At 38.0% G+C, this 24,968-nt stretch overlaps 1 protein-coding gene across 4 annotated transcripts in view; it reads right to left on the reverse strand.

Annotated features, from left to right (window-relative positions):
* The window catches only part of LOC140512536 (uncharacterized), a 59,169-nt gene extending 34,395 nt beyond the window's left edge, over positions 1-24,774 (reverse strand). For 3 of the 4 annotated variants that reach the window (XR_011969790.1, XM_072621686.1, XM_072621689.1), the window contains exon 1: positions 1,988-12,216. Coding sequence is in view for 3 of the 4 variants with exons in the window: in XM_072621686.1 (XP_072477787.1) it covers positions 1,988-2,450 (463 nt within the window). In the remaining variant the exon portion in view is untranslated. Of the gene's footprint in view, positions 1-1,987; positions 12,217-24,404 lie in introns of those variants that run through there. The other variant, XM_072621687.1, reaches the window with a different exon arrangement.
* Between the last annotated feature and the right edge of the window lie 194 nt (positions 24,775-24,968).

Below are 24,968 nucleotides of genomic sequence, written 5' to 3' on the forward strand. Positions count from 1 at the left end.
CTTGATTTTCAAAATTCTTTTTGAGCTCTTCCATGGCCTGAGCCCATTGGGTGGGCTGGGACACAGAAGCCTTGATTTCTGTGTCTTTGCCTGATGGTAAGCATTGTTCTTCCTCATCAGAAAGGAAGGGAGGAAATGTCTGTTCTCCAAGAAAGTAACCTTCTATTGTCTTATTTCTTTTCCCTTTTCTGGGCATTTTCCCAGCCAGTGACTTGACCTCTGAATATTCTCCTCACACCCACCTTGCTTCCTGATCCTCCCAGCTAGCGTTTGGGGTCTGAGATTCAAATGCTGCTTCCAGCCTTAGGGCTTTTGGCGGGGGCAGGGCTGCTATTCAGTGTGAGAATTAAGTTCAGGTGGTCAGGTCAGGGCAGGGCCACCTCTCAGGCTCAGTTCCCTCAGGGGGTTTATGCACAGACCTTCTAGAGCCTCTCAGGCTCAGTTCCCTCAGGGAGTTTATGCACAGACCTTCCACAATCCACAATGGATCCAGGCTCCCGCCCACTTGGGGAGTCCTGGTCTGCAGCTGCCTCTCAGCTTCTACCTCCCGGGGGGGCCTGAATTATGGGGGCACCCCATTCCCCTCTTGACCCGCCAAAGAGACTCTCTCACCGATCCCCGTCACCTGTGGGTGGAGGGACTTGTGCGGCCGCTGGAGATCCTGTCCCTGAAGCCTGCTCGGATCTTTTCCTCTCAGTGCCGTGGCCATGGCAGGGCTGCACTCAGCTCCCAGTCCCGGCGCCCAGTCTGCAGTGGGAAGGACCCCCTGCGAGAGGTTTGCAGGTCTCTCTGGAACAGAAATCTCCCTTGCTCCAATGTTCCGTGGCCTCTGGGTGCAGAATTTGCCGTGAGTTACTTCCTTGTAGCCATTCTATGTGTTTTGGGTTCGGAGCTATGTGTATGTGCGTCTTTCTACTCCGCCATCTTGGCTCCGCCCCTCTCGGTAATTTCATGAAAGGTGATGTCTAGGCTCTTTTTTTGATCACGGCTTTCAGGTAGTCCCATAATTTTTAAATTGTCTCTCCTGGATCTATTTTCCAGGTCAGTTGTTTTTCCAATGAGATATTTCACATTATCTTCCATTTTTTCATTCTTTTGGTTTTGTTTTGTGATTTCTTGCTTTCTCATAAAGTCATTAGCCTCCATCTGTTCCATTCTAATTTTGAAAGAATTGTTTTCTTCAGTGAGCTTTTGAATCTCCTTTTCCATTTGGCTAATTCTGCTTTTGAAAGCATTCTTCTCCTTATTGGCTTCTTGAACCTCCTTTGCCAATTGAGTTAGCCTATTTTTCAGGGTGTTATTTTCTTCAGCATTTTTTGGGGTCTCCTTTAGCAGGGTGCTGACCTGCTGTTCATACTTTGCTTGCAAGTCTTTTATTGCTCTTCCCAGTTTTTCCTCCACCTCTCTAACATAATTTTCAAAATTTTCTGAGCTCTTTTTGAGCTTTTCCCAGGTCTGATCCCATTTAGTGGGCTGGGATTCAGAGGTCCTGACTTCCGTGTCTTTCCCTGATGGTAAGCACCGCTCTTCCTCATCAGAAAGGAGGGGAGGAGAAACCTGTTCACCAAGAAAGTAACCCTCTATAGTCTTGTTTTTTTTTCCCTTTTCTGGGCATTTTCCCAGCCAGTGACTTGACTTCTGAATATTCTCTTCACACCCACTTTGCCTCCTGATCCTCCCAGCCAGTGCTTGGGGTCTGAGATTCAAATGCTGCTTCCCAGCCTCAGGGCTTGGGGTGGGGGCAGGGCTGCTATTCAGTGTGAGATTAAGTTCAGGTGCTCAGGTGGGGGCAGGTCTGCCACACGGGGCTCAGTTCCCTCAGGGGGTTTATGCAGAGAGCTTCAACAATGGATCCAAGCTCCTGCCTGTTTGGGGAGTCCCAATCTACTCCCACCTCCGCTGTTGCCTCCCGAGGGGACCTGAGTTATGGGGGCACCCCACTCCCCTCTCGACCTGCCAAAGAGACACTCTCACCAACCCCCGTCACCTGTGGGTGGAGAGACCCACGCGGCCGCTGGAGATTCTGTCTCTGCAGCCTGCTTGGCTCTGCTCCTCTCGGTGCCACGGCTGCGGCAGGGCTGTGCTCGGCTCCCAGTCTGCTGTGCCCAGTCTGTGGAATGAAGGACCATTTGTGAGAGGTTTGCAGGTCCCTCTGGAACAGAAATCTCCTTCGCTCCACTGTTCTGTGGCCTCTGCTGCTCCAGAATTTGCCGTGGGTTCCTTTTTACAGATGTTCTATGGGTTGTAGGTTCGGAGCTATGTGTATGTGCGTCTTTCCATGCCGCCATCTTGGCTCTGCCCCTGGGAAATGTGATTTTTAAAGAGAAATGTGATTTTAGAATTAGGACCCAACACATGTATCCAAGCACCCCATTGAACAGACTGCTTTGACCTAGTTTCAAGAGTAGGAAAGATACCAGGGCTCTGTTTACTAGGCTCACTTTCCCCATGCCTCATCACCCCCACAAACTGAAATGTTTCCTAGAAAATATCCTTTTTCTGGGATGGATCCCATCTCACTCTTATCCATTTCCCCAGCAGGGGTAGGGGACCTTGCTGGCAACCTCTTTTCTCCTTCCCTCTGGCATACCACTGTTTTGCTGTCTTGCTCTGAGACTCTGGGACAAAGGAAATAAAGAAGAAGTTGCAGGAGAGGCAGAAGCAGAAGCAGAAACAGTTCAAGGGGCAACAGCACAGACTTGCAGTACATACACCATCATGCAAACTTGAGTATTGGGCTTTCTCACAATGAGGATCCTGGGAGGGTGCTGCACTGCCTTCATTCTGAGTTGCATTTTCACAATCCATATCTCAGAAGTAGTAAACTGTGAGTAATCAATTGTCTTGATACACATTATTCCAACCCCCCAGCCCCTGACAATTTTGCCAAGTTTCAGTGCTGTTTCTTGGTCATTTGGATTTTTTTGCCCTGGGTCTTTTCACCTATCCCTGGCTCCTTCACCCCTGTCCTCCTAGTAGGAATCCATACAACCCAACTAAGTACATAGGGGGCAAATGTGCATTGAATTCATTTAGAAGGATGTGTAACAGGGTGGTCAGGTAAGCTAAATATTTTCAAGCCTAGGCCAGTAATTTACTGTCTACTTGCTTTCTTTTGGAACAAATCAAAGGGATGTTGGAACTAATTAATAATAATGAAGCGAGTTGTCTTGTCATAACCTCCCTTCCTTCACCTACCTCCCACTTTAGAAACTGAATCTCCCAATCAGGACAGGCATCTGTGTTGAGAAAATGGAATCCAGGAAAGCCTCATTCTCCACTCCTCCCAACTGCTCACACCATTCTCCACCAGTATCCATTCCTAAACATGTCCCCCTTTCCCCTGCCTTTCTGTCTAACCTTGTGCAATGCCTATACATTGAACTTCTATTGATCCCCATTGCCACACTAACTAAAGTAGGATGACAGCTAGCTCTTTGATAGATCAACAAAAAGCTTGTCTAAAAAAAAAAAAAGTTGCCTAAATCACTTGGTACCACACATTTTAATACAAAGTATATTAAAATAGTCAATTTGCTTTATTGATGTATTTGCAGTAGTTTTACATACATTTCTCCCTTAATAAAATTTCCTATTGTCTTTTATGGGATACATGATACACATCTTGTAGGTGGAAAGCATTTCCACACATGCATTATTAATTTGGTTTCTAAAATCATGCTATTACTACCTAAAGGTTGCCTGAGGTGAATTATCTTGAAGCTGATTACCTATGTGATGTTTTCCAGTTAGGTGGGATCATGACTAGCAATATTGTCCCTCAAAGATTTTCTCTAGGTAGGGTAGAAGACATAAACCTCCAATTCCAAATAGTTTTTGAGGCTTTTGGTAACAAAAAAGAAAAGATTCCAAATTTATTAATTGAAAATTAGGGGTTAAGGAGATTAAATATAGATTTGAACAAAACAGCACTCACTTTGCATAAATTGATTGTTATATTCTTTTTAAAAATTCAAATGCTGAAAATTGATGCAGTTTCTAAGAACCAAAATGGGAAAACTTGAACACAAAATGACTACTTTATAAGATTCCTTAACTTTAGTTTTTAAAAATCTAGATGAGATTTATATAAATCAATGGGGATTTGGGAATTTCCCTGAGAATTTTATTTTTGTTTTACAAAGGAAAACAGAATGAAAGTCCCTTGCCTTTCCCAGATACTACCTAGTTTCATGTTATTATGGAAATTTGCCTAGTCTCTTTTTCACGAGAAGAATTGACCCTGAATATTAGATAGGCATAAGTGGCATACTTTTAAGATATACTTTTAGAATGATCTTCCTTCTCTTTAACTATTGATTCATTTCCCTCCTAATTCTCATGCTGAGTTCTAAGTCTGTCAGTCAGAAGGGCATGTTCTGCTCCTTCCTCATAATTTACTTGAAATGCATAGCATCATTAATTAGTCAGTTAGTTCTAAGTCTACTCCAGTTTATTAAGTAAACTGAAAAAAAAAGCTTTTTTTTAAAGCAGCTCTGTAGGATATTGGATGGAACCCTAGGCCTGGAATCAAGAGGATCTGAGTTCAAATTCAGCCTCAGATACTTACTGGCTGTATGACCATGGGCAATTCACTTAATGCCTCTTATTTTTCTCGACTGTAAAATGAAGATAAAAATAGCACTCATCTCACGGTGTTGTTGTGAAGATCAAATTAAATAATTTTGTGAAGTGCTTGACAGAGCTCTGAGTGCACCATAGGCACTTCTGTTCTCTCCCTTATAAACTTTCTTTCCCCTCTTTCTAAAACCCTTATCTCTTAGGTTTAGACAAATATCTGTTATCAGTCATGCAATGTATTAACACCATAACAAACAATAGAAAGTCATAGAATACTTCAGCAAAGTAGTCGCCATAAGATCGTAGCCAGATTCACCTCTAACCATAACTGCAGCTGAGGACTTTTCCTGAATTCTGGAAATACAGCCCAACTCTCTCTGGCTCTTTCCAGACTCAGTAAAGCCAGTGGAGAATTCTCTTCATGATACCTTCACCAATGCTGAACAACTAAATTCAGTTCTCTCAAGAAATCTCTCTTGAATCTTTCCCACATATGACAGTTAACTACTTTAGTCTCCAAGAAATTCTATGATTCCTGTTTCTCTCTTTCATAGTCTCTCCAATCATGGCAATAGTAACCAAAATTATAATTAAAGCTCCTCTCTCCCATGATTTTTTACTTTCTTTTAATACACACACTCACACACTCACAAGCTCACACTCACATTTCTGAATCATACCATTCTAGTTCCCCTCTCCTCTTGCTTTAAACTGTGACAATTTCATCTTACCCTTATTTTCTCTCTCTATTAAAAGTCAGTGTTAATGGGTAGGGAAGTCATTAGGGCTGAGTTAGGGTTAAGTTTCAGATTACTGATTGAGGTTCGTGCTATTCATCTAATGACCAATTCTACTCTCATTTGTTGTGGCACATCTATGTGGTTTTGACAGTTATTGTTGAAATGCAAATGACTTTACCTGATGATTACACCTAATACCCTCTAGGTATAATTAAGGTTAATTTTTTTTTACTTCAATACTTCTCTTTTTTGTGGATTTTTAAAAATTTTGATCTACTTTCATTTCATTAAATATTTTTATTACATTTTTGAGAGATTTTAACATTCAGTTTTTAAAATTTGAGTTCCAAATTATCTCTCTCCTTCTGCTCCTCTTACCCCTTGAGAAGACAAACAATATGATATTGATTATATATGTAAAGTCATGCAGAACACATTTTCAAATTAGCCATGTTGCAAAGAAAATACACAAACCCCAAGAAAAATAAAGTGAAAAAAGTACATTTAAATCTCTACTTAGAGTTTATCAGTTCTTTCTCTGAATGTGGTTAGCATTTTCCATCATGGGCCCTTTAGAATTATCTTAGATCATTGTCTTATTCAGAGTAGCTAAGTCTTTCACACTTGATCGTACTTGAAATATTTCTGTTACTATGTTAAATGTTCTCTTGGTTCTTTTCACTCCACTTTTCATCAGTTCATATAAGACTTCCCAGGTTTTTCTGAAACCATTCTGCTCATCATTTCTTATATTCACACATCACAACTTGTTCAGCCATTTCCCTTTTGAAGGGCATCTCCTCACTTTCAAATTCTTTGTCACCACAAAAAATCCCAAAAACAAACAAACAAACAAAAAACTTCTATAAATATTTTTGTACAAATAGGTTCTTTTCCCTTTTAAAAAAAATCTCTTTGGGTACAGACCTATTAGTGGTATTTTTGGGTCAAAGGGTATGCAGTTTTATATTCGTTTGAGCATGGTTCCAAATTGTTCTCTAGATTGGCTGGACCAGTTCAAAATTGTGCCAACAGTGTATTAGTGTCTCAATTTTTCTATGTTTCCTCCAGCATTTATCAGTACTTTTAAAGATTCCTGAGGTGGAGCCAAGATGGTGGAATAGAAAGATGAAGCTACTGTATCTCTCCCCCCCATAGCCCATAAAATACATGTAAAAAATAACCCTTAACAAATTGTAGAGCAGCAGAAGCCACAAAACGACAAAGTGAAAGAGATTTCCAGTTGAAGACAATCTGGAAGGCATACAGAAATCACACTGGGCTCGGAGCAGAGTGCAGCCCTTGGAGTACAGCACAGCCATGACTGCACTATGTGAGCAGGCATCAGGGGCAAAATCCCTGGCAACACCTGAGGTTCTCATATTACTCAACCTACAAACGTTAAAGACAGCTTCAAAGGTCAGTGAGAAAGTGCTTTCAACTGGATGAGAAGGGAATGCCTTCTGGCCCCAGAGTGACCACATTCCAGTGCAGCTCAGTATCCATTTTAGGAGTCCTCCACCTGAAGCCCCTGGAAAAATCAAGTGTCTGATCTGGATCTCAGCCCTAAGTGGCTTCCCTGGGATGAGGAGGAGCGTGTTGGCATGGTGGATCTGGAGGCAGTTGTAGAGAGGGAAACCTACTCGCAGATTCTGGGCAGAAAAGCTCCATCGCTCCAGTCTCTGAGTGGAGCACATCCCAGCATTGACCTCCCAGCATCGGCAGGAACAGAACTGGAACAGGCCTTTGGGGCAGAATCTCCAGCAGCAGCTGTGTTTCCTTGATTGCTCAAACCACAAATGCCAAAGACAGCTTCAAAGATCCTGAGCAGAAAAGCCTGCAGTAGATCCCAGATAAGAGCACAGGCCAGAAGAGTGGTCAGCTCCTCTCCCTTGATTGTGTCACCTTGGAGGAACCAAGAGCTTACAGGTCCCCAAAGTATACTCTCCTCTTGACCAAGTCAAGTAACTGGCTGGGGAAAATGCCCAAAAAAGGGAAAAATAAGACTATAGAAGACTACTATCTTGGCAAACAGGTATTTTCTTCCATCATTTCAGATGAGGAAGAACAATGCTTACCATCAGAGGAAGACCTAGAAGTCTAGGCTTCTGCATGCAAAACCTCCAAAATAAATATGCAATGATTTCAGGCCATGGAAGAGCTCAAAAAGGATTTTGAAAATCAGGTAGGAGAGGTGGAGGAAAAATTAGGAAGACAATTGAGAGAGATGCAAGAAAATCATGAAAAGTGAGTCAATAGCTTGCTAAAGGAGACCTCCCAAAATAGGCTAACTCTATTGGCAAAAGAGGACCAAAAAGCCAAAGAGGAGAAGAATGCTTTAAAAAGCAGAATTAGCCAAATGGAAAAGGAGGTTCAAAAGCTCACTGAAGAAAATAGTTCTTTAAAAATTAGAATGGAGCAGATGGAGGCTAATGACTTTATGAGAAACCAAGAAATCACAAAACAAAACCAAAGTAATGAAAACATAGGAGATAATGTGAAATATCTTATAGGAAAAACAACTGACCTGGAAAATGGATCCAGGAAAGACAATTCAAAAATTATGGGACTACCTGAAAGCCATGATCAAAAAAAGATGCTAGACATCATCTTTCATGAAATTATCAAGTAAAACTGCCCTGATGTGTTCATCCTGCATTGCTGAAGAGGACCATGCCATCAGAGAAATAATGACAAGACTTGCACAGTTGTTTTTAGAGAGTGACAGCTATGCAGGTCACCAGCCTCACTTCTCCTCCACAGCCCTGTAAATCCAGTAACCAGATATTCATCAGGATGACTGAAGATGACCCAGGATGAGACAATTGGGGTTAAATGACTTGCCCAAGGTCACACAGCTAGTGAGTGTCAAGTGTTTGAGGTGAGATTTGAACTCAGGTCCTCTTGACTCCTTCACTGGTGCTCTATCTACTGCACCACCTAGTTGTCCTAAAATTTCCCTGATATTGTAGAACCAGAGGGTAAAATAAATATTGAAAAATCCGCTGATCACCTCCTGAAAGAGATCCAAAAAGAAGAACTCCTAGGAATATTGTAGCCAAATTCCAGAGTTTCCAGGTCAAAGAGAAAAATATTGTAAGTAGCTAGAATGAAACAATTTGGTTATTATGGAAATGCAATCAGGATAACACAAGACCTAGCAACTCCTACATTAAGGAATCGAAGGGCTTGGAATACAATATTCCAGAAATCAAAGGAACTAATATTAAAACAAAGAATCACCTACCCAGCAAAACTGAGTATAATGCTTCAGGGGAAAAGACGATCATTCAATGAAATAGAGGACTTTTAAGCATTCTTGATGAAAAGACCAGAGCTGAGTAGAAAATTTGTCTTTCAAACACAAGAATCAAGAGAAGTATGAAAAAATAAACAGGAAAGAGAAACCATAAGGGACTTACTAAAGTTGAACTGTTCACATTCCTACATGGAAAGATAATATTTGTAAATTCTTTAAACTTTTCTCAGTATTTGGGTAGTTAGAGGGATTACACACACACACACACACACGCACACACACACACACAGAGCACAGGGTGAGTTGAATAGGAAGGGATGATATCTAAAAAAATAAAATTAAGGGACAAGAGAGGAATGTATTGGGAAAAAAGGAGTAATTGAATGGGGCAAATTATCTCTTACAAAAGAGACCAAAAAAAGCTTTTTTAATGGAGGGGAAAGGCAGAGATGGGAGAGGGGAAAATGAAGCTTACTCTCATCACGTTTGGCTTAAGGAGGGAATAATATGCACATTCAATTTGGTATGAAAATCTATCTTACACTACAGGAAGGTAGGGGAGAAGGGGATAAGTAGGATGGGAGGACAAATGGGAGGAGGGAGTAATTAGAAGCAAACATTTTTGGGGAGGGATAAGGTCAAAAGAGACAATAGAATAAATGGGGGTCAGAATAGAATGGAGGGAAATATAGTTAGTCTTACATAACGTGACTATTATGGAAGTCTTTTGCAAAACTGCACATATATAGCCTATATTGAATTACTTGCCTTCTCAGTGGGAATGGGTGGGGAGGGAGGAAGGGAGAGAAGTTGGAACTCAAAGTTCTGGGAATGAATGTTGAGAATTGTTTTTTCATGCAACTGGGAAATAAGAAATACATGTATTGGGGTATGAAAATCTATCTTGCCTTACAAGAAAAGAGAGAAGATGGGGATAAGGGAAAGGAGGGATATGATAGAAGAGAGGTCAGATTGGGGGAAGGGGTAATCAGAAGGCAAAGTGCTTTGAGGTGAGGGGAGAGGAGAGATGGGGAGAAAATTTAGAACTCAAAATTTTGTAGAAATGAATGTTGAAAGCTAAAAATAAATAAAAAAACATAAAAAAAATAAAGATTCCTATAAGAATTCCTCTCTCACCTGAGGTAAAACATATCAATAACATTACTACTACTACTACTACCACTAATAATAACTCAATAACATTAATACAGAGTTTTTGTGGGTGGTTCCTCCTTAGAAAAATTCATCATGTGACAGACAATCTTCTTATTGACCATCTTGTTCAAACTTACCCAACCTTGTCGTCTGATTACAGGCATAAAAAATATCAAATAAATTCTATACTCAAAGCCTATCAAGCTTGGTAGAACCTAGCAGAACTTCTACGCTACTAACATAACCTCAAAAACTCAGAGAAATCTTCATGCCATCATAAGGCATAGATGTGAGACTTTTGTAGAAATATATATAAACATTTAAAACCTCATTAATAAGTATGCATATGTTCTAGGTTAGTTCAGTGATTTAGGATTAGAATTGGAATGAAATGAGATACCTCTAGAACATCGAGCACTCTTTTGGAGATTTACTTAAACATGGCTTAGAATGCATATTTAGCAAAAATACATAATTGTTTCTTTTGGGCATAGCTTTTTCTGACTACATTTGCCGTAGTAGTGTAACAAGTCAGAGATACGTGCCAGTGCTGAGGACCCCTATTCCTCATAAGCTGTCTTTTTCACTTAGATGATTAGGAAGCTATATCAGTGGTTTGGACAGTAGGCTTTGGGCTAACTAAATCTCTGAGATGGTATTAATTTTTTAACAAGATTTTTTAAAATTAATTTATCCTTCCCAATTTCCCTTCTTTCCAATGACTATTTTATAAAAAATTTCCTCAATACAAATCTTCATACTCTCGCCAAACAGATATTCACATTAGTCATACTCCAAAATTTGTCCTTTTCTTCATTTTAAGTTCATTATCTCTCTCTCAGGAGGTTAAGTAAAGTATTTATCATCATTCATTTAGACCTGCTGTTTATCATGGTGTTCCTCGGAGTTCTAAGCCTGTGAAGGAATTTTCATCTATGATGTTATCATTGTATAAATTGTTCTCTTAGCTTTGCTCATTTTGCTCAGAATCAGTTCACAAAAGTCTTCCCAGTTTCCTCTGAAATTGTCCATTTCATATGTTTTATGGCATAATAATAGCTATATTCACATACCACATTTTGTTTAACTATTCACCAATAGGAAGTTACTTTACTAGCTTCTGATATTGGGCTACTATGGAAAAAGCTGCAGTAAATATTTCTTAACATCTAGATCCTTTTCCTTGTTCTTTGATTTGTTTGGAGTATAACCCTAGAAGGAATAGCAGAAATGAAGTATATGCACAGTTTTATAACTTTCTGGGCCTAGTTCCAAACTGCTTTCCGGAATATCTGGACAAATTCATAGTTCCACCAGCAGTGTTCTTGGATTCCCACAGTTCCTCCAACATTTGTCATTTTCTCTTTTGTTATCTTTGCCAGAATGATAGGTATGAGCTAGAACCTCAAAGTTGCATTTTTAAATTACATTTTGTAATTGTAATTGTTAGTGATCTAAATAAAATATTTTTCTCTGATTGCTAATAGCTTTGAAAAGTGCTTGTTCATATCCTTTGACCATCTGCCTATTAAGTCATCATTCTTTGTCTTACTACATTTGAATAAATTTCTCATGTATCTTGGAAATAAGAGATGTTTGTAGAGATTATTTTCCCAGTTACCTGTTTTCTTTTTACCTTTTATTATATTGGATTTATTTTTAGGAAATACTGTTTAATACCACACAATCAAAATTGTTCCTTCCTTCTTTATCACTTATTTGATTATTTATGCTATCTTCAATCCATAGATATCTAAGATAATGTCTCCTTTGCTTCTTCAATTTATTTGTGATGTGACCTTTCATATCTAAGTAGATTTATCAGTGTGGAATTTATTTTGATGTATGATGTGAGGTGTTCATTTAAATCTAGTATCTGCAAAGAGGACTATCCACTTTTTCTAGCAGTTTTTGTTAAATAGTCGTCCCTCACCCAGTAACTGGAGGCTATGGGTTTATCAAACAATATTCAGCTGATTTTGCTGCTTTATATTGTGTACCTTATTTGTTCCACTGCTATACCTCTCTTTTAACCAGTACCAAATCTTTTTAATGACTGCTAACTACTTTTTACCACTGAGACTCTTGATATTTTGTCCCTCCATGTAAATTTGATTATTATTTGTCTAGGTCTATAAAATATTCTTTTGAGAGTTAGAATGGCACATTACCTAATAAACAAATTTATGTATTATTGTGATTATTTAAAAAAAATATTGGCTTAACCTACTCTCTAGGAATTAATATTTCTCCATTTATGTATGTCTCTATTTCTGCAAAGACTGTGTGTGTGTGTGTGTGTGTGTGTGTGTGTGTGTGTGAGTGTGTGTGTGTGTGTGTGTTGAAAACCTATGGGGACAGAGTAGCAGCAAAATGTAAAGAAAATTAATCGTAAGACCAAAGTGTTTTGGAAAGAGAAACTTGGAAAGAGGAAGGAATGAAGATAATCAAATAAATAAAACAATATAAAGAAACAGAGAAAAACTCCAACCTAACTCTTATGAATTCTAAAAGTGAATGGACATAAAAATCCAATAGAAATGAGACTACTAGAATGAATTAAAAAATTAGACTTCACAAGTTTCTGTTTACAAGAAACATAGCCAAAAACAAAGGCACACATACAACCAAAATGAGTGGCTATAATTTTTTCAATATGTGAGAAGTAAATCCAAAATCATTGCGGACAAAGGAAAAATAACATTTCATAATATTGATGGAGAAAAACAAGGTTATGCTCAAAGAAACAAGGAGGAACAGATATCAGTACTCATCATTGATTCAACAAATGGCAGAGCATCTAAATGAATAAAGAAAAAAATTAACTGAATTAGAAAAAGTCATCAATAGTAACACAATAATAAACAAAGATTTTATTCTTCCTCTCTCATAGTTGGAGCTTTCAGAAAGATTGCAACTGCAAAATCCTCACTCTATCTGCTATTTTCCTTCTCTATTGCCTTCAAACAAGCTTAGGTCTCCCTCATCCTTATAAAACCTTCAATGGATCCTTCAGTCCCTTCAAATTATTGTCGTATATTTCTCCTCCCTGTCTCAGACTTTAGATAGGAAAAAAGCTATCTACACATGTTGCCTTCACTTCTTCACCTATCACTCATTCATCAACTCTGCAGTCTATCTTCAGATTTTATCATTCAACTGAAACTGTTCTCTCTGAAGTTACCAATGATGTCCTTATTGCCAAATCTGAGTTGTTGTTTTTTTTGTCTTTATTCTCTCCAACTTGTCTCATGACTTCCATTCTTTCACTGCCAGTCTTCCCTTAGATATTTCAACACTGTTCCATAGACATCTTAAACTTACTCACCATATTCAAAAATGAATTCATTCTCTTTTCCTTCCCAGTCCCTCCCTCCCCTCTTCCTAATTTCTCTATTATTGTGGTAGGTAATACCATCCACCCAGTCACTCAGATTTTCAGCCTGTGTGATTTGGTCTACTTTTTACTCTCACTAATCGTATCCAATTTTGTGCCAAGTTCCATTGATCTTTACCTTCTTAACATCTCTTGTATATATGTTCCCTTTTTGACCTTTGATATTGCTACCGCCCTCATGCCTGCATTATTGTAAAAGCTTTATGGTTAGTCTCCCTGGCTCATTCTATCTTCCACATAGCTGTCAAAATGGTCTTCCTAAATCATAAGTTTCATACAGTAAACTTCAATGGCTCTCTATTACCTCTAGATTCAGATATACAATCCTGTAAAACCCTTTATAACCTGATCCCTTCCTATTTTTCCAGTTTTCTTCCCTCCAGTGAAAATGACCTCTTTTCTATTCATCAAAAATGAAATCAGTCATTTTCCCTGGTTTGTTCCTCATTTATACCTCCTGACTTCCCTGACCTCAGGGCTCAGCTAAAATCCCACCTTCCATAAGAAACTTTTCTCAGTTCTTTTTAATCTTAATATCTTTGAGACTTTCCCAATTTATTCTTAATATATCCTCTTTGCAGAGTATTGTTTTCCCTATTAGACTGTGAGTCCCTCGAGAACGTGTTGCTTTTTGCCTTTTTATTCTCAGACCGTAGCACAGAATCTGGCACAAAGTATGAACTTAATAAAGGCTTATTGACTGACTAGCTTGCCATTTTTAATTTTCCAGGTTCATAATCATGGTATTGACTTCAACTTTTCACTCAGTGTCACATCACATATTCAATAAGTTTCTTAATCTTTGGGTTGTTACCTCTGTAGCATCTCCAGCATCTGCCCCCTCCTGCCTATTCTCACACACACGATCTCATTACTTCTTATTTATATGATTGTAATAGTCTCTTAATCAGTCTCACTGTCTCAGATCTTTCCCTAATTCATTCTTTCCTTCACATTGATTCCAAAGTGGTTTTCCTTTAGTATAAATGTAAGTGTATTACTTCAGGTAAGTGAATCTAGTGACTCCCTACCACTTCTAAGATAATAAAAACTCTGTTTAGTTTTTAAAGCCCTTCACTACTCAACCTGCAGCTGTCTCTCTACTCTCATGATCCATAGCTTCCCTTTCTTCATTCTGCAATCTAGCCAAATTGAACTTTTCTTGATTCCTCACATGTAACACTCAATCTCCAGTCTCTGTAATTGTATACAAGCTGTGTCCTATGCATGAAATACACTCCTTCCTTACCTTTACCTTACACAATCCCTGTCTTCCTTCAAGTCTCAGCCTAGTCACCATCTTCCACATAAAACCTTGTCTAATCTCAACTGTCAGTGCTCTTACTCTTTGTCTCTCATATTTTATTACTTTGCTTTTATTTGAATTTAGTACATGCATATTTATTCTATATGTTTTTATTTATACTCATCCTCCCTAAGCAATTTGCAAGTAGAGAGTGTTTCATTCATTTAGGCCTTAGCCTAAAAGGACAAGGTCTCCCATTGCATCTTGGGCCATCTCCAGTCATTCTGATGAATATCTGATCACTAGTTCCAGATGACTGAGGAGGAGAAGGTGAGGCTGGTGATCTTACACAGCCCTCCCTCACTCAAAACAAAATCAATTGCAAGTCATGTCATCATATCTCTGATGTCACGATCCTCTTTGAAAATGAAGGAACACAACCTTTGAGTAGACTGAGCTGCCTGAATTGGGACCCAGGTACCTGGGTAACTCAGCTCATCCTCTCTCTCAACCTCTCCCTCTCCCCTTCCTATTCCTCTTTAAAAAAAGGTAAATTTTGGTGGCCAGAAGCTGTCAGTTAACTTGGGGTTTACTGGGTACATTTATATCTTGTCTGTCTTTTCCTTTTTTGTCTTTCTTTCTCACTCTCTGTTTCTCTTTCTTTCTGTCTGTCCATCTTTCTTGCTGCTTTTCTTTCTTATTTTTCCCAAAACTTTAAATGCAGGGCACTCTGAAGCTCGCAGGTGCAACATCAAGCTCTCCTCAGTAGGTGTTTTTTGAACCCTCCTGGATTAGAGTGAATGTCAATAGTAACTGTTACTCTTTGAAACAAGAACCCTGCGGGTCCTAAGACTCTAGCCCTCCCAGCTGATTTATTTATTTATTTTTCATTACTTTTTAAAGGGGCCATTACCTGACTACCTCTTAAAGAGACCTGTTCACTGAATGGGCATTACCTCACTCTAAATGACTACCTGAAAAGGCCTTAGCCTAAAAGGCCAAGGTCTCCCATTGCATCCTGGTCTGTCTCCAGGTCACTGGATCCAAATAGCTCAGGAGGAGAAAGTGAGGCACCCAAATGGTGTCATGAAGAATGAGAGGCAACTGAAAAACAAGGACTCACTACTACTATATTCCAGTCACTGTGTTTGGCACTGAAAATACAAAGACATAAAATTGTAAAGTACTTATTCTCAAGGAGCTTCCATACTATGACTTAATAAAATGATTTATTGTGTATTGGGTGCAGAGTACTTACTAGTGCTTCCATCAGTGTTAAGTGCTAGGAATACAAATAAGAAAGCAAGATAGATCCTGCTCTCAAAGAGTCCATATGCAATGATGTAGACAATGCGTATAGGAAGTTGCAACTAAAAGTCAAATGAAAAGTCCCAGTCCTTCTTAGAGTACAGTGAGACATATTTGTATATATGAGCATAGACTGAATACAAAATACAAGGTAATTAGCAAGGGAAGGCAGGAGGAATTAAGACAGATAAGGAAATGTTTCATGTAGAACATGATTCTTGAGTTTAATTTTGAAGGCAGTGAAGGGTTCTCTTAGGTGGAGGTGAGGAAATATGTCTCAAACTTGGGAAATAGTTACTGTATAGAGTATGGGAATAGGGATAATTTAAAATAGATCTGGAAAGACAGGTGGCTGCCAAGTAGTGAAAAGTTGTAAGTGTCAAACAGATGAGTTTCTAGTCTCTCTTTGAAATAACAGGGAACCACTGCAGTTTGAGTTAGAAGAGTAATATGGTCAGTCGTAAGCTTAAGGAAATTCACTTTGGCGTAGAGGATAGATTGGAGTTGAGATCTATGATAGGGAGTCCAATTAGAAGAATGAAGTAATAGTGCAGTCAAGAGGTAATAATGGCCTCAATTGTGGTGGCAGTGTGAGTAGTGAGAAGAGGACTAGATTCAAGAGATGCTGTGGAGATAGGAACAGAAAGATTGAGCAGGGAGGATTTGGAGGGAGAGTCAGGAGTTAAAGACAGCATTAAGATTATGAACAAGGGAGGTTGGAAGGATGGCAGTTTCTTGAAAAAATAGTGAAGTTTGGTAAAGTGGTAGGTTTGGGGAAAAATATGAATTCTGTTTTGGATATGATCAGTATGACATATCTGAAAACATCTCTGAAATGTCTAAATATCAATTTGGTGACATGTGACTAATGCTCAGATGAGAAACTTGATATATAGATCTGATAGCACGAAGATGATAATCAATCCCATGGAAACTTATGAAGTTACTACTGGAGAGAGTTTAAGAGAAAGAAGAAAAAGTGTCTAGGACAGTAAATCCACAGTTAAGGGGCATGAGATGGGTAACAAATCAGTAAAGGATGCAAGTAAATTGTAATCATAGAGACAGGAGGAGAATCAAGAGAGATAGTGTCAAGAAGACTTCCATGTACAAATTAGTGCTTAACTTAGTCTTGAACACAGAGAGGAGAGAATATCCATGAAGTCAGGAATGGTCACCAGTCTCAAAGGCTTCAGGAGGGAGACTTTAAAAAAGGACTTGAATCTGGCAGTAGTTTCAGTTCAGTAGTGGGGTCAGAAGACAACCTTTTGTTCCCAAGGAGTTTGAGAAATGGAAGAGAGATATTGATTCAACTTGCTTTTGGTCACTGGCCGCCAAACTGGATCGATCTATCCACTTTTTTCCACTTGTTTACTCACGGAACTGAGTCAACTTTTGCTTATGTGTCTATGTGTTTTTGACACAATTGATTTACTTCATGTCCATCTCTGATACTTTTTAACTATATGGCCATGTGTAATAGCAGTCAAATTAGGATGTTTTGCTGTTGCTGTTTTAATAAAAGTGTCTCTGATTGAATAATGTGAATTGGGAGGATCTTTCCCACCCATTGATGGGCCTTCCCATTGTGGAAAGCTTGATTAGGGGAGCTATTTTGGAGGTGCATCCCAAGTACCTTTTGTTTTTTTCTATTGAGGCACTGAGTGAGAGAGTTATGCCCTCTGGCTATAAAAAGTGTATAAATACTTTGAGGGTGAGGGTAGATTTTGGAACAAGGTCTGTGTGCCAGATGAGTCTCTGGGAAGCCACTAAGGAGTACACATCCCCCTCCTGGCTTTTTTTTGAAAACCAAGATGTTGGTGTTTCTCTCCCTGGTAAAGATGTATGTATGTTAGTGGTCAGGCAATCTGGAAGCTCTGTCTCTTGATTTTTGATTTCTCTAAAATTTTGATTTTGATTTTCTCTGATACCTGTGCTTGATTCAAGTAATTGTTAACTCCTTGAAAGTCACTTTCCTTTAATGAATGTAGATCTAAGAACCTGTGGTAGCAGGTCCCCCTGTGTATGTTGGGGTGCTAACTGACAGCATGTCAAAACATTTAAATTTTCTGAGTCTCAATTTTATCTGTAAAATGTATGTAATAATACCTGTAATATCTATCTCATAGGGCCCTTATAGAGATCCCAAGAAATATTGTATGTAAATTATTTGAAAGTCTTAAGGAAACATATAAATGTGAGCAAATAATAAAGAACAAGCAACATTCCTGAAGAATCTAAAATATCAAAGAATAGCATATCATATTGATCTTAGTCTTTATTAATTTGAGGCGTTGAAATTAGAGTAAACACTTGCTAATTACAGAATAATTAACAATGATTTGACAAATGGATGTAATTTGACAAAACATAAGTAAACCTGGGCTACTAGAATAGTGACATTGTAGGGCTGAGTTTGATAATTGTGATTCAAGCAGTATATTCAAAAAACAGGTACTATTTTTTTATCCTGAAATTTTGGTTTTATCTGATTGAAAAAAAACTCAGAGTAGGGTGCTGTAGTGGGTGGTGGATTGAGAATCAGGGGACCTGAGTCCACATATATGAGTTTTGTCAATGACAAGTCACTTGTATGCCTTTAGGCATCCATTCAAAATCTATGACACAGAATAAAAAAAGATTCAGTTTACTCCCATGACTTTTTGCTCACATCTTGATCCTTTATGTCTAAAATGGAAATAACTTATTGATAAATTAATGCTGACCTTGTTAATTTAGCTTGTTTTGAATATCTTCCAAAAAATTAAGAATTATTTTGATAAAATTCTATGTGTGAAAATATTGGGTTTTCAATTTCTTAAAGGATAGAAGAGTTGAATATGACCTTAATGAGAAATAAGGTAGTTTTGGAGCAGCAGAGACCTTAGGAAAATCAAAGACCCAAGAGATAAATGTTGAGAAAGGTGAGGATTTGTGGTTAGAGAAATACATACCTGGCTAAGTCCTGAGTCCTCCTTTTCCTCAACTTTCTACCACTTACTACTGGGTGCCTATTTCATGATTGCCAGTCTGATTTGCTAGTGAAACAGGTAAATACACCTTGAAACTTCTTAACTTTTTCTGATTGAATTGCAATGAAGATGTGAGGGAGCTACTCATATCTCTTTTTTGAAATTGCTTTGTTTTTTAAAGTATATGGCATTACTTTTGGTAGATTTTTCCTCAGAGGGAAGAACATAGAAAATGATGGGTAGGGATCTGGTAGAGTTCTATTATAAATCTCTTTCATCTTAATTTCAAGGGACTTAGGAAAAGTCAGTGAGAATACTAGGCTACCAGTTTGAATGATATTTTGTTTTAGTTGTTGGAGGGAAGAAGGTAGAAGCAGCTGTGGAAGATAATGAACATGTGTGTACATAGCTATACTTTCTTCTTTTTCAAAGAAAGCTATTGCTAGTAAGGTACAATCCTCATTGTTACCCCCTACCATGCTAAACCTATTTACGTTGATGATACTTGCTCATGGATGACTTATGAAAATAGGGATGACCAATGTAACCCCTAGACTGAACACTGACAAAGCTTAGCTGTATAATCACAATGCCCTTATCTTTTGGGGTCTTGCCCATTTCTTGTTTCCTCTGTTGAAACTGTCCCAAGTCTTTTTTCTTTACCACTGAATTTTGCACTGTGCTTTCCATTTCTATCTATTTCAGTGTATTCAAGAAAAAAAAAGCTCTTCTTACTCCCTTTCTGATTTTACCAAAGCCTTGCAGCTAAACTAGAAAAAATGACCAGGGCACTTCACTCAAAGTTTACACCACTCTCAAATCTCCAGTCTTTATTTTTTAAATGTTTGATTCATCTTCTCACTTCATCTTCATATGGAGCATGATTCCTTGGAAAGCTCAAGCCTTGCAGTTCTCATCACACACACACACACACACACACACACACGTACACACTGGTGAATTCCTACTTTTAAGGGGGTTCTATTAAGCCTGTGCCTTTCCTGGGTTGTCTCCAGAGTTTTATGGTTGTCAAGGATAAAAGAGGCTCCATATCACATTTAAACATCCAAGAGAAAGGAAGTTTTCCCTTGAATCTGAAGAAGTTATGAAAGGAGTCCAGGAAGGTCAGGTTTTGACATTTGCAGGGACACCCTATACAATGACCTATTAGTGTTTCTATTTTGACAGTTGAGAGTCACTGCTTAGGTACAGCTCTGGGACTTTCATCACCTTATCTCAGATTCCCATCCCCCATCCTAAAGTTTTGTTAAAGAATTGGTTCCGCTAAGGTAGAATGGGTAGCTACTTGAGAACCAATTAAAAAGGCTGGCAGGATCATGCTTTCCTCAGGCAAACAGAACTGGACTATATGGCTTCTGAGGTTTCTGTCAGTCCTACCACTATGATCTCACAAAATACTTGCAACATTACCTTTTCTGCTATGCCTTATAACTAAATGGTGTTACTGCAGTGTACCAGCATAGACTATTGTCCCTTAACCATAGAACCTCTTCCCTTGATTCATTCAGCAAATATTTAACTAGGCACTGTGGTGAAAACAAAGATAAATAAGACATAGCCACTGCTGTTAAGGAGATGCTCAGATAGGGTAAGAACCATGCATACCTATGGGTAAGAATCAGACAGCAAACTAACTATCCAAGAAATCACTTCGTACTAGCTCTGAAGATTGAGTTGGGAGTTCCCACTTACTGTAGCACACAAACTCGCCTGCCTAACTATAATTTTTCCAAGCATGGGCACACATCTAGTGTGTGAGAGAGGAGTCTATGGTTAGATTTAGTATTCAGTTCAGGGCAAAATTATTAATTAGGTTAACCTTATCTCTTTAATTCCTTTCTCCTTCCCCATTCTGTATCTTTATTTCCTTAGGATTCTTACTTTCACCAGACTCCTTTCAAACAGACTTGTTGTAATCCCAAAGTCTAAGCTTATAAGTGCCACTTATCCTCTCCAAGGTAAATTTACATTTTATAAATTTTTGCCAAAGAGAAATTAATCTAAAATGAGGACATTTCAGGAATCTAGGAAAGTGGTTCATGGATTTTGGAAGTTGAGATGGATAAAGATCATTGTCATAAATTATTCATGTCTTAATGTGTTAGCTGGAAAACTTTTAGACAGATGCCCTCAAAGAAACAGTTCATAGTTCAGGGAAATAAAAAATACTAACAATTTTGGTTGGTATGAATGAAGATTATACAGTAGCTCCTCAGGAAGGGATTGCTGAATTATTTAGCTTAGACTAATTTATCTTTGATAGGAAAAATATTCCATGATATAGTGGCAGCAGCACTGGCTCTGGTGTCAGAGGACCTGGATTCAAATCCCACTTCGGACATTTATTACCTGGGTGATTTGGGGCAAGGAAAGGGCTTAAACTAGATGTCTTTTGAGGTGCCTTGAAGTTCTATAACTTTAATTTCTATGATCCCAAGTTGTTTATCTCAAGAGCCCTGAATACAATTGAATCACTTTCATTCTTTTGTTTCTTTTCTTATAATTTTAACAAAGTCATTGGTTTGTATCAAAAAGAAATTTTTTTTAAAAGACACTTTCCCTTTCCACAAGGGTAATGAAGTAGAAAAGAGAAATTACACAGTTAAATCTATACAAAGTAGGAAAAATAATAGGTGCACAAGAAATGCACAACTATCAGAGGAGATAGAGATTATTTCTAGAAGGATTGTGAAGAATAAAGAAAGAATGAAGAACCCCCTTCATGGACAAAGGGGAAGATTTGCACAAGGCCACACAGAGTGGTTGAGTATTCCCGGCTAAGGAATGTTGTTAGCAAGTATTCAGACGTGAGGAAGCATGAGATTTTCAGGGAATGCTTTGTTGTCCTTCACAATTGAAGAAGACCAAAATGGCATCACTGTGTCAGGGTCATAGTACAGTGTATGTGACTGTGGATGATCAGAAAAATATGAGCTGAGAAGGCGCTACTAGAGGTCAGTCACAAATAGTTTGTATGAGATGTCTCAAAATTTGCTCATCTCATGTTTCTTCTGAGCTACTACGATTCTGCTTTTATCATAGAGCAAAATATTATCTTTGCTGTGGGCATTCCAAGCTGCATGGTCCTCTGCCAATGTCTCCCATGCCACACAATCATTTCCAAAGTTCTTCAGAGAGACTTTGAGAGTCCATGTATTGCTTCTTATGATATCCATGGGAATGCTTGCTTTGTGTGAGTTCTCCACAAAATAATCATTCAGGCAAACAGATGTGTGGCTTTCTAAAAACATGTTCAGAAAACAGTAACAGTCTTTTTGAGGATGGTATAAGATAGTTGAAGAAGGCACATAAAACAGTGTGTGAGTTAAAATTGATAAGGTAGGTTTGAGCTACAGTCTTGGAGGATTCCGAAAGGTATGGCTTTCTTATACCCTCCCCTTTAAGACAAAGCTGGACAGGCATAAAAGCTAACATAGTATGAGCTCAACAACATGATATGACCCTAAACATCTCCTTTCCCTCAGTAAAGATAGTAGGACTTAAATAGAAAGGTGTGACATCAGAAAGAACTATCTTTTCACTGCTTCAGGGGTAAAAAGGTCTCCTTTTTGACCTGATGGATTATATATTAGCTACTAAAAGATTTCCTAAAGTTTGAATCTTTAGATAACATAGTGTGATCCTAATTCTAATCATTTTTCAGTCACATAGATTATTTTTGCCTTATAATTTTCTACTTAGTAATAATGTATTCAATAGACAATTATTGAATGAGTCCTGTTTATAGTTCACTGAACAATCCTAATTGAAATTATATTTTCTGTGAAGCATAAGGCAGGGCTATCAAATATGTAGCCCAGAAGCAGCAACATGACCCCCAGCACTACCAAAAAATGGCTGAACCAAATTAAATTGTAATTGGGAAATATTTAACAAAGTAACAAAATACAATAGAACATAGGTTACAATAATATGTGGATTTTCTAGTTAATATGTAGCCCACAGAGATCCTTACATATGGTTTGGTGATTCCTTTTCTATTTGAGTTTAATCCCACTAGAATAACGTACTTAAGAGAACATCTAGACAGAGGACAGAGTAGGAATTTCTTCTCCAAATCCTGGAGTAGGGGCTATGTAGTTTCTTCCTTAAGACATTTAGTGAAACAATAGTATATCCTGAGATACCCTATTCTACTTTTGGACAGTTCTAATTAATGGGATGTTTTCCTTTCATGTAACTGAAACATGACATTTTGCATCTATTTCTGTTATTCAGGACTAAGCCAAACACATTTCATCCCTCTTCCATGTGAAAGGACTATAAGTATCTGACTACAGCTCTACCTTCCCTTTCTAAGTCATCTCTTCCTCAGGATAACCATTTCTAATTCCTTCAGTCAATTGTCAAGAAAGAATGTGTTTGTAGATACCTGGAACTTTCTCCTCAGTGTCACCCCATAACTTCTCTTACTTCTTTCAATTCTCATCTAAAGTCCCACCTCTTACAAGTCTTTCCCAGTCCACTTTAATCTTTCCTCCTAGACTATTCCCAATTAATCTCTTTATATGTTGTTTGTGCTTAATGATTTGCATGCTGTCACCCCCTTTAAGCTGTGAACTTGAAAGCAAGGACTGGTATTTTGTTTTTTCCTACTTTTCTTAGTGTCCCCCATTGCTAAGCATAGTTAGTGCTTAATAAAGCTAAATGACTTGACTTGAGTAATGTTTGGTCAAGTTAAAGAAAATGCCATGCATAAAAAAATCTGAACAGTAACAACACGTAACTTGCACCAAGACTGGAAAGACTTTCCTATAATATCTGACAGAGAGGAAAGCCAAGCAGAATACCCAAGAGGCATTGAGAGACTGAATCTATTTCACAGACTATAGAAAGAAAATGTAGTAAAGGAAATGTCATTTTCTGAGGATAGAGATAAGACAACCCCAAGAATGATGATGGAGGTAGTTGTACTAATATAGATTTAACCTTAAGACATGTAGTTGAACTTGGGAGCACCAATAAGACTATGATCTTTCTTTTCAAGGTGGAAATCCAGGGAAAACTTGAGAGTAGTGAAAAAGGTAGCTATACGGCTAGTCCAGTTTTGACTTGAAACCTAAATATACATATATAAATATGTTGGGGGCATAATAAAATGGTGTGTGTTAGGATGGGAAGAAAGAAAAGAGAGCAAACAGAACTTATCCCAAATTTAATGAATTTTTTATGTTCTTTGGCTTAATGGAGATACTACAGAATTTTCTAGGCCATATAGATAATGTGATAATAGTTCAATTAAAAGAAGTCAGTACCTTGTTGGTGACCTTTACACATGGGTTTTTTTTAATCATTGTTGTCATTTTCCACTGTGAAAAATCTCCTATTTCATGTTTTCAAGGTTTTTTTTTTTCTCTTTGATTTAGAGGAATCAAGTAGGAACTTGCTATTAGTCGACTAATTAGAAGTAAATGTTCTCCAGAAGGAGAGGAAATTCTAATAAGTACTAATTTTCTTTTATACACAGTTGAATTTTACCTCTTTGCACTTATCGATAATTTGTACCTTTGTACACTTTTATAAATATTTATCTTATTAAAGGAAGGGAGGAGAAATATTAACTTTCTAAGTTCAGATCAGAAGTAAGAGCTTATATCTGAGTAGAAGATCTATTTTCTTTCCACAGGGGGAAAATTCTTTCTTTACTCTCTTTTTCCTACCTAACTTAGCATTTGAAGTTGGAGATCTTTCCTTATTTCAATACCTTGGATTTGTAATGTGAATCTGAAGGCAATAGGACTCTTGTCCTGACATTTTAGAACTCATTAATGGTTTGAGATTTGAATGATACATAATGAGAGGTCAGTTTTCCTTTAGTTTGTTGCTCCCCAAGGGCAAGTACAGCTAAAGTTCCCCACCTCTCCAACAGTCATGGAACCCAGTCACCAACTGTAACCTTCCAGGGTGGTTCTATGCTTTTTGCTGACCTAGTGGACTATAAGTCTTCATTTCTGTCCTCTCCATAGAGGTCTAGATATCTTAATTCTTATTCTGTGTCTTTCCATGACTGGCAGTTGGAATAGCTGGAGATACAATAAATTCAATTCAATTTTAAAAGCATTTATTGACCTCCTATTGACCTCTGTGCAAGGCATTGAAGATAAAATGTTAAAAAATAAATAGTCTCTTGACTTTATTTTCCTACTGGGGGGAGAACCCACTATCTCCTTAGGATATTCTCTCAACTTTTAGATAGTTTTATTTCTAAGGTTGATTTTTTTTCACAACGAGACTAAGATTACCTTTTGACAACTTCCCTTCATTGTTT

The sequence above is a fragment of the Notamacropus eugenii genome, chromosome 6 (assembly GCF_028372415.1).
Source record: "Notamacropus eugenii isolate mMacEug1 chromosome 6, mMacEug1.pri_v2, whole genome shotgun sequence".
Taxonomy (NCBI): Eukaryota; Metazoa; Chordata; class Mammalia; order Diprotodontia; family Macropodidae; genus Notamacropus; species Notamacropus eugenii.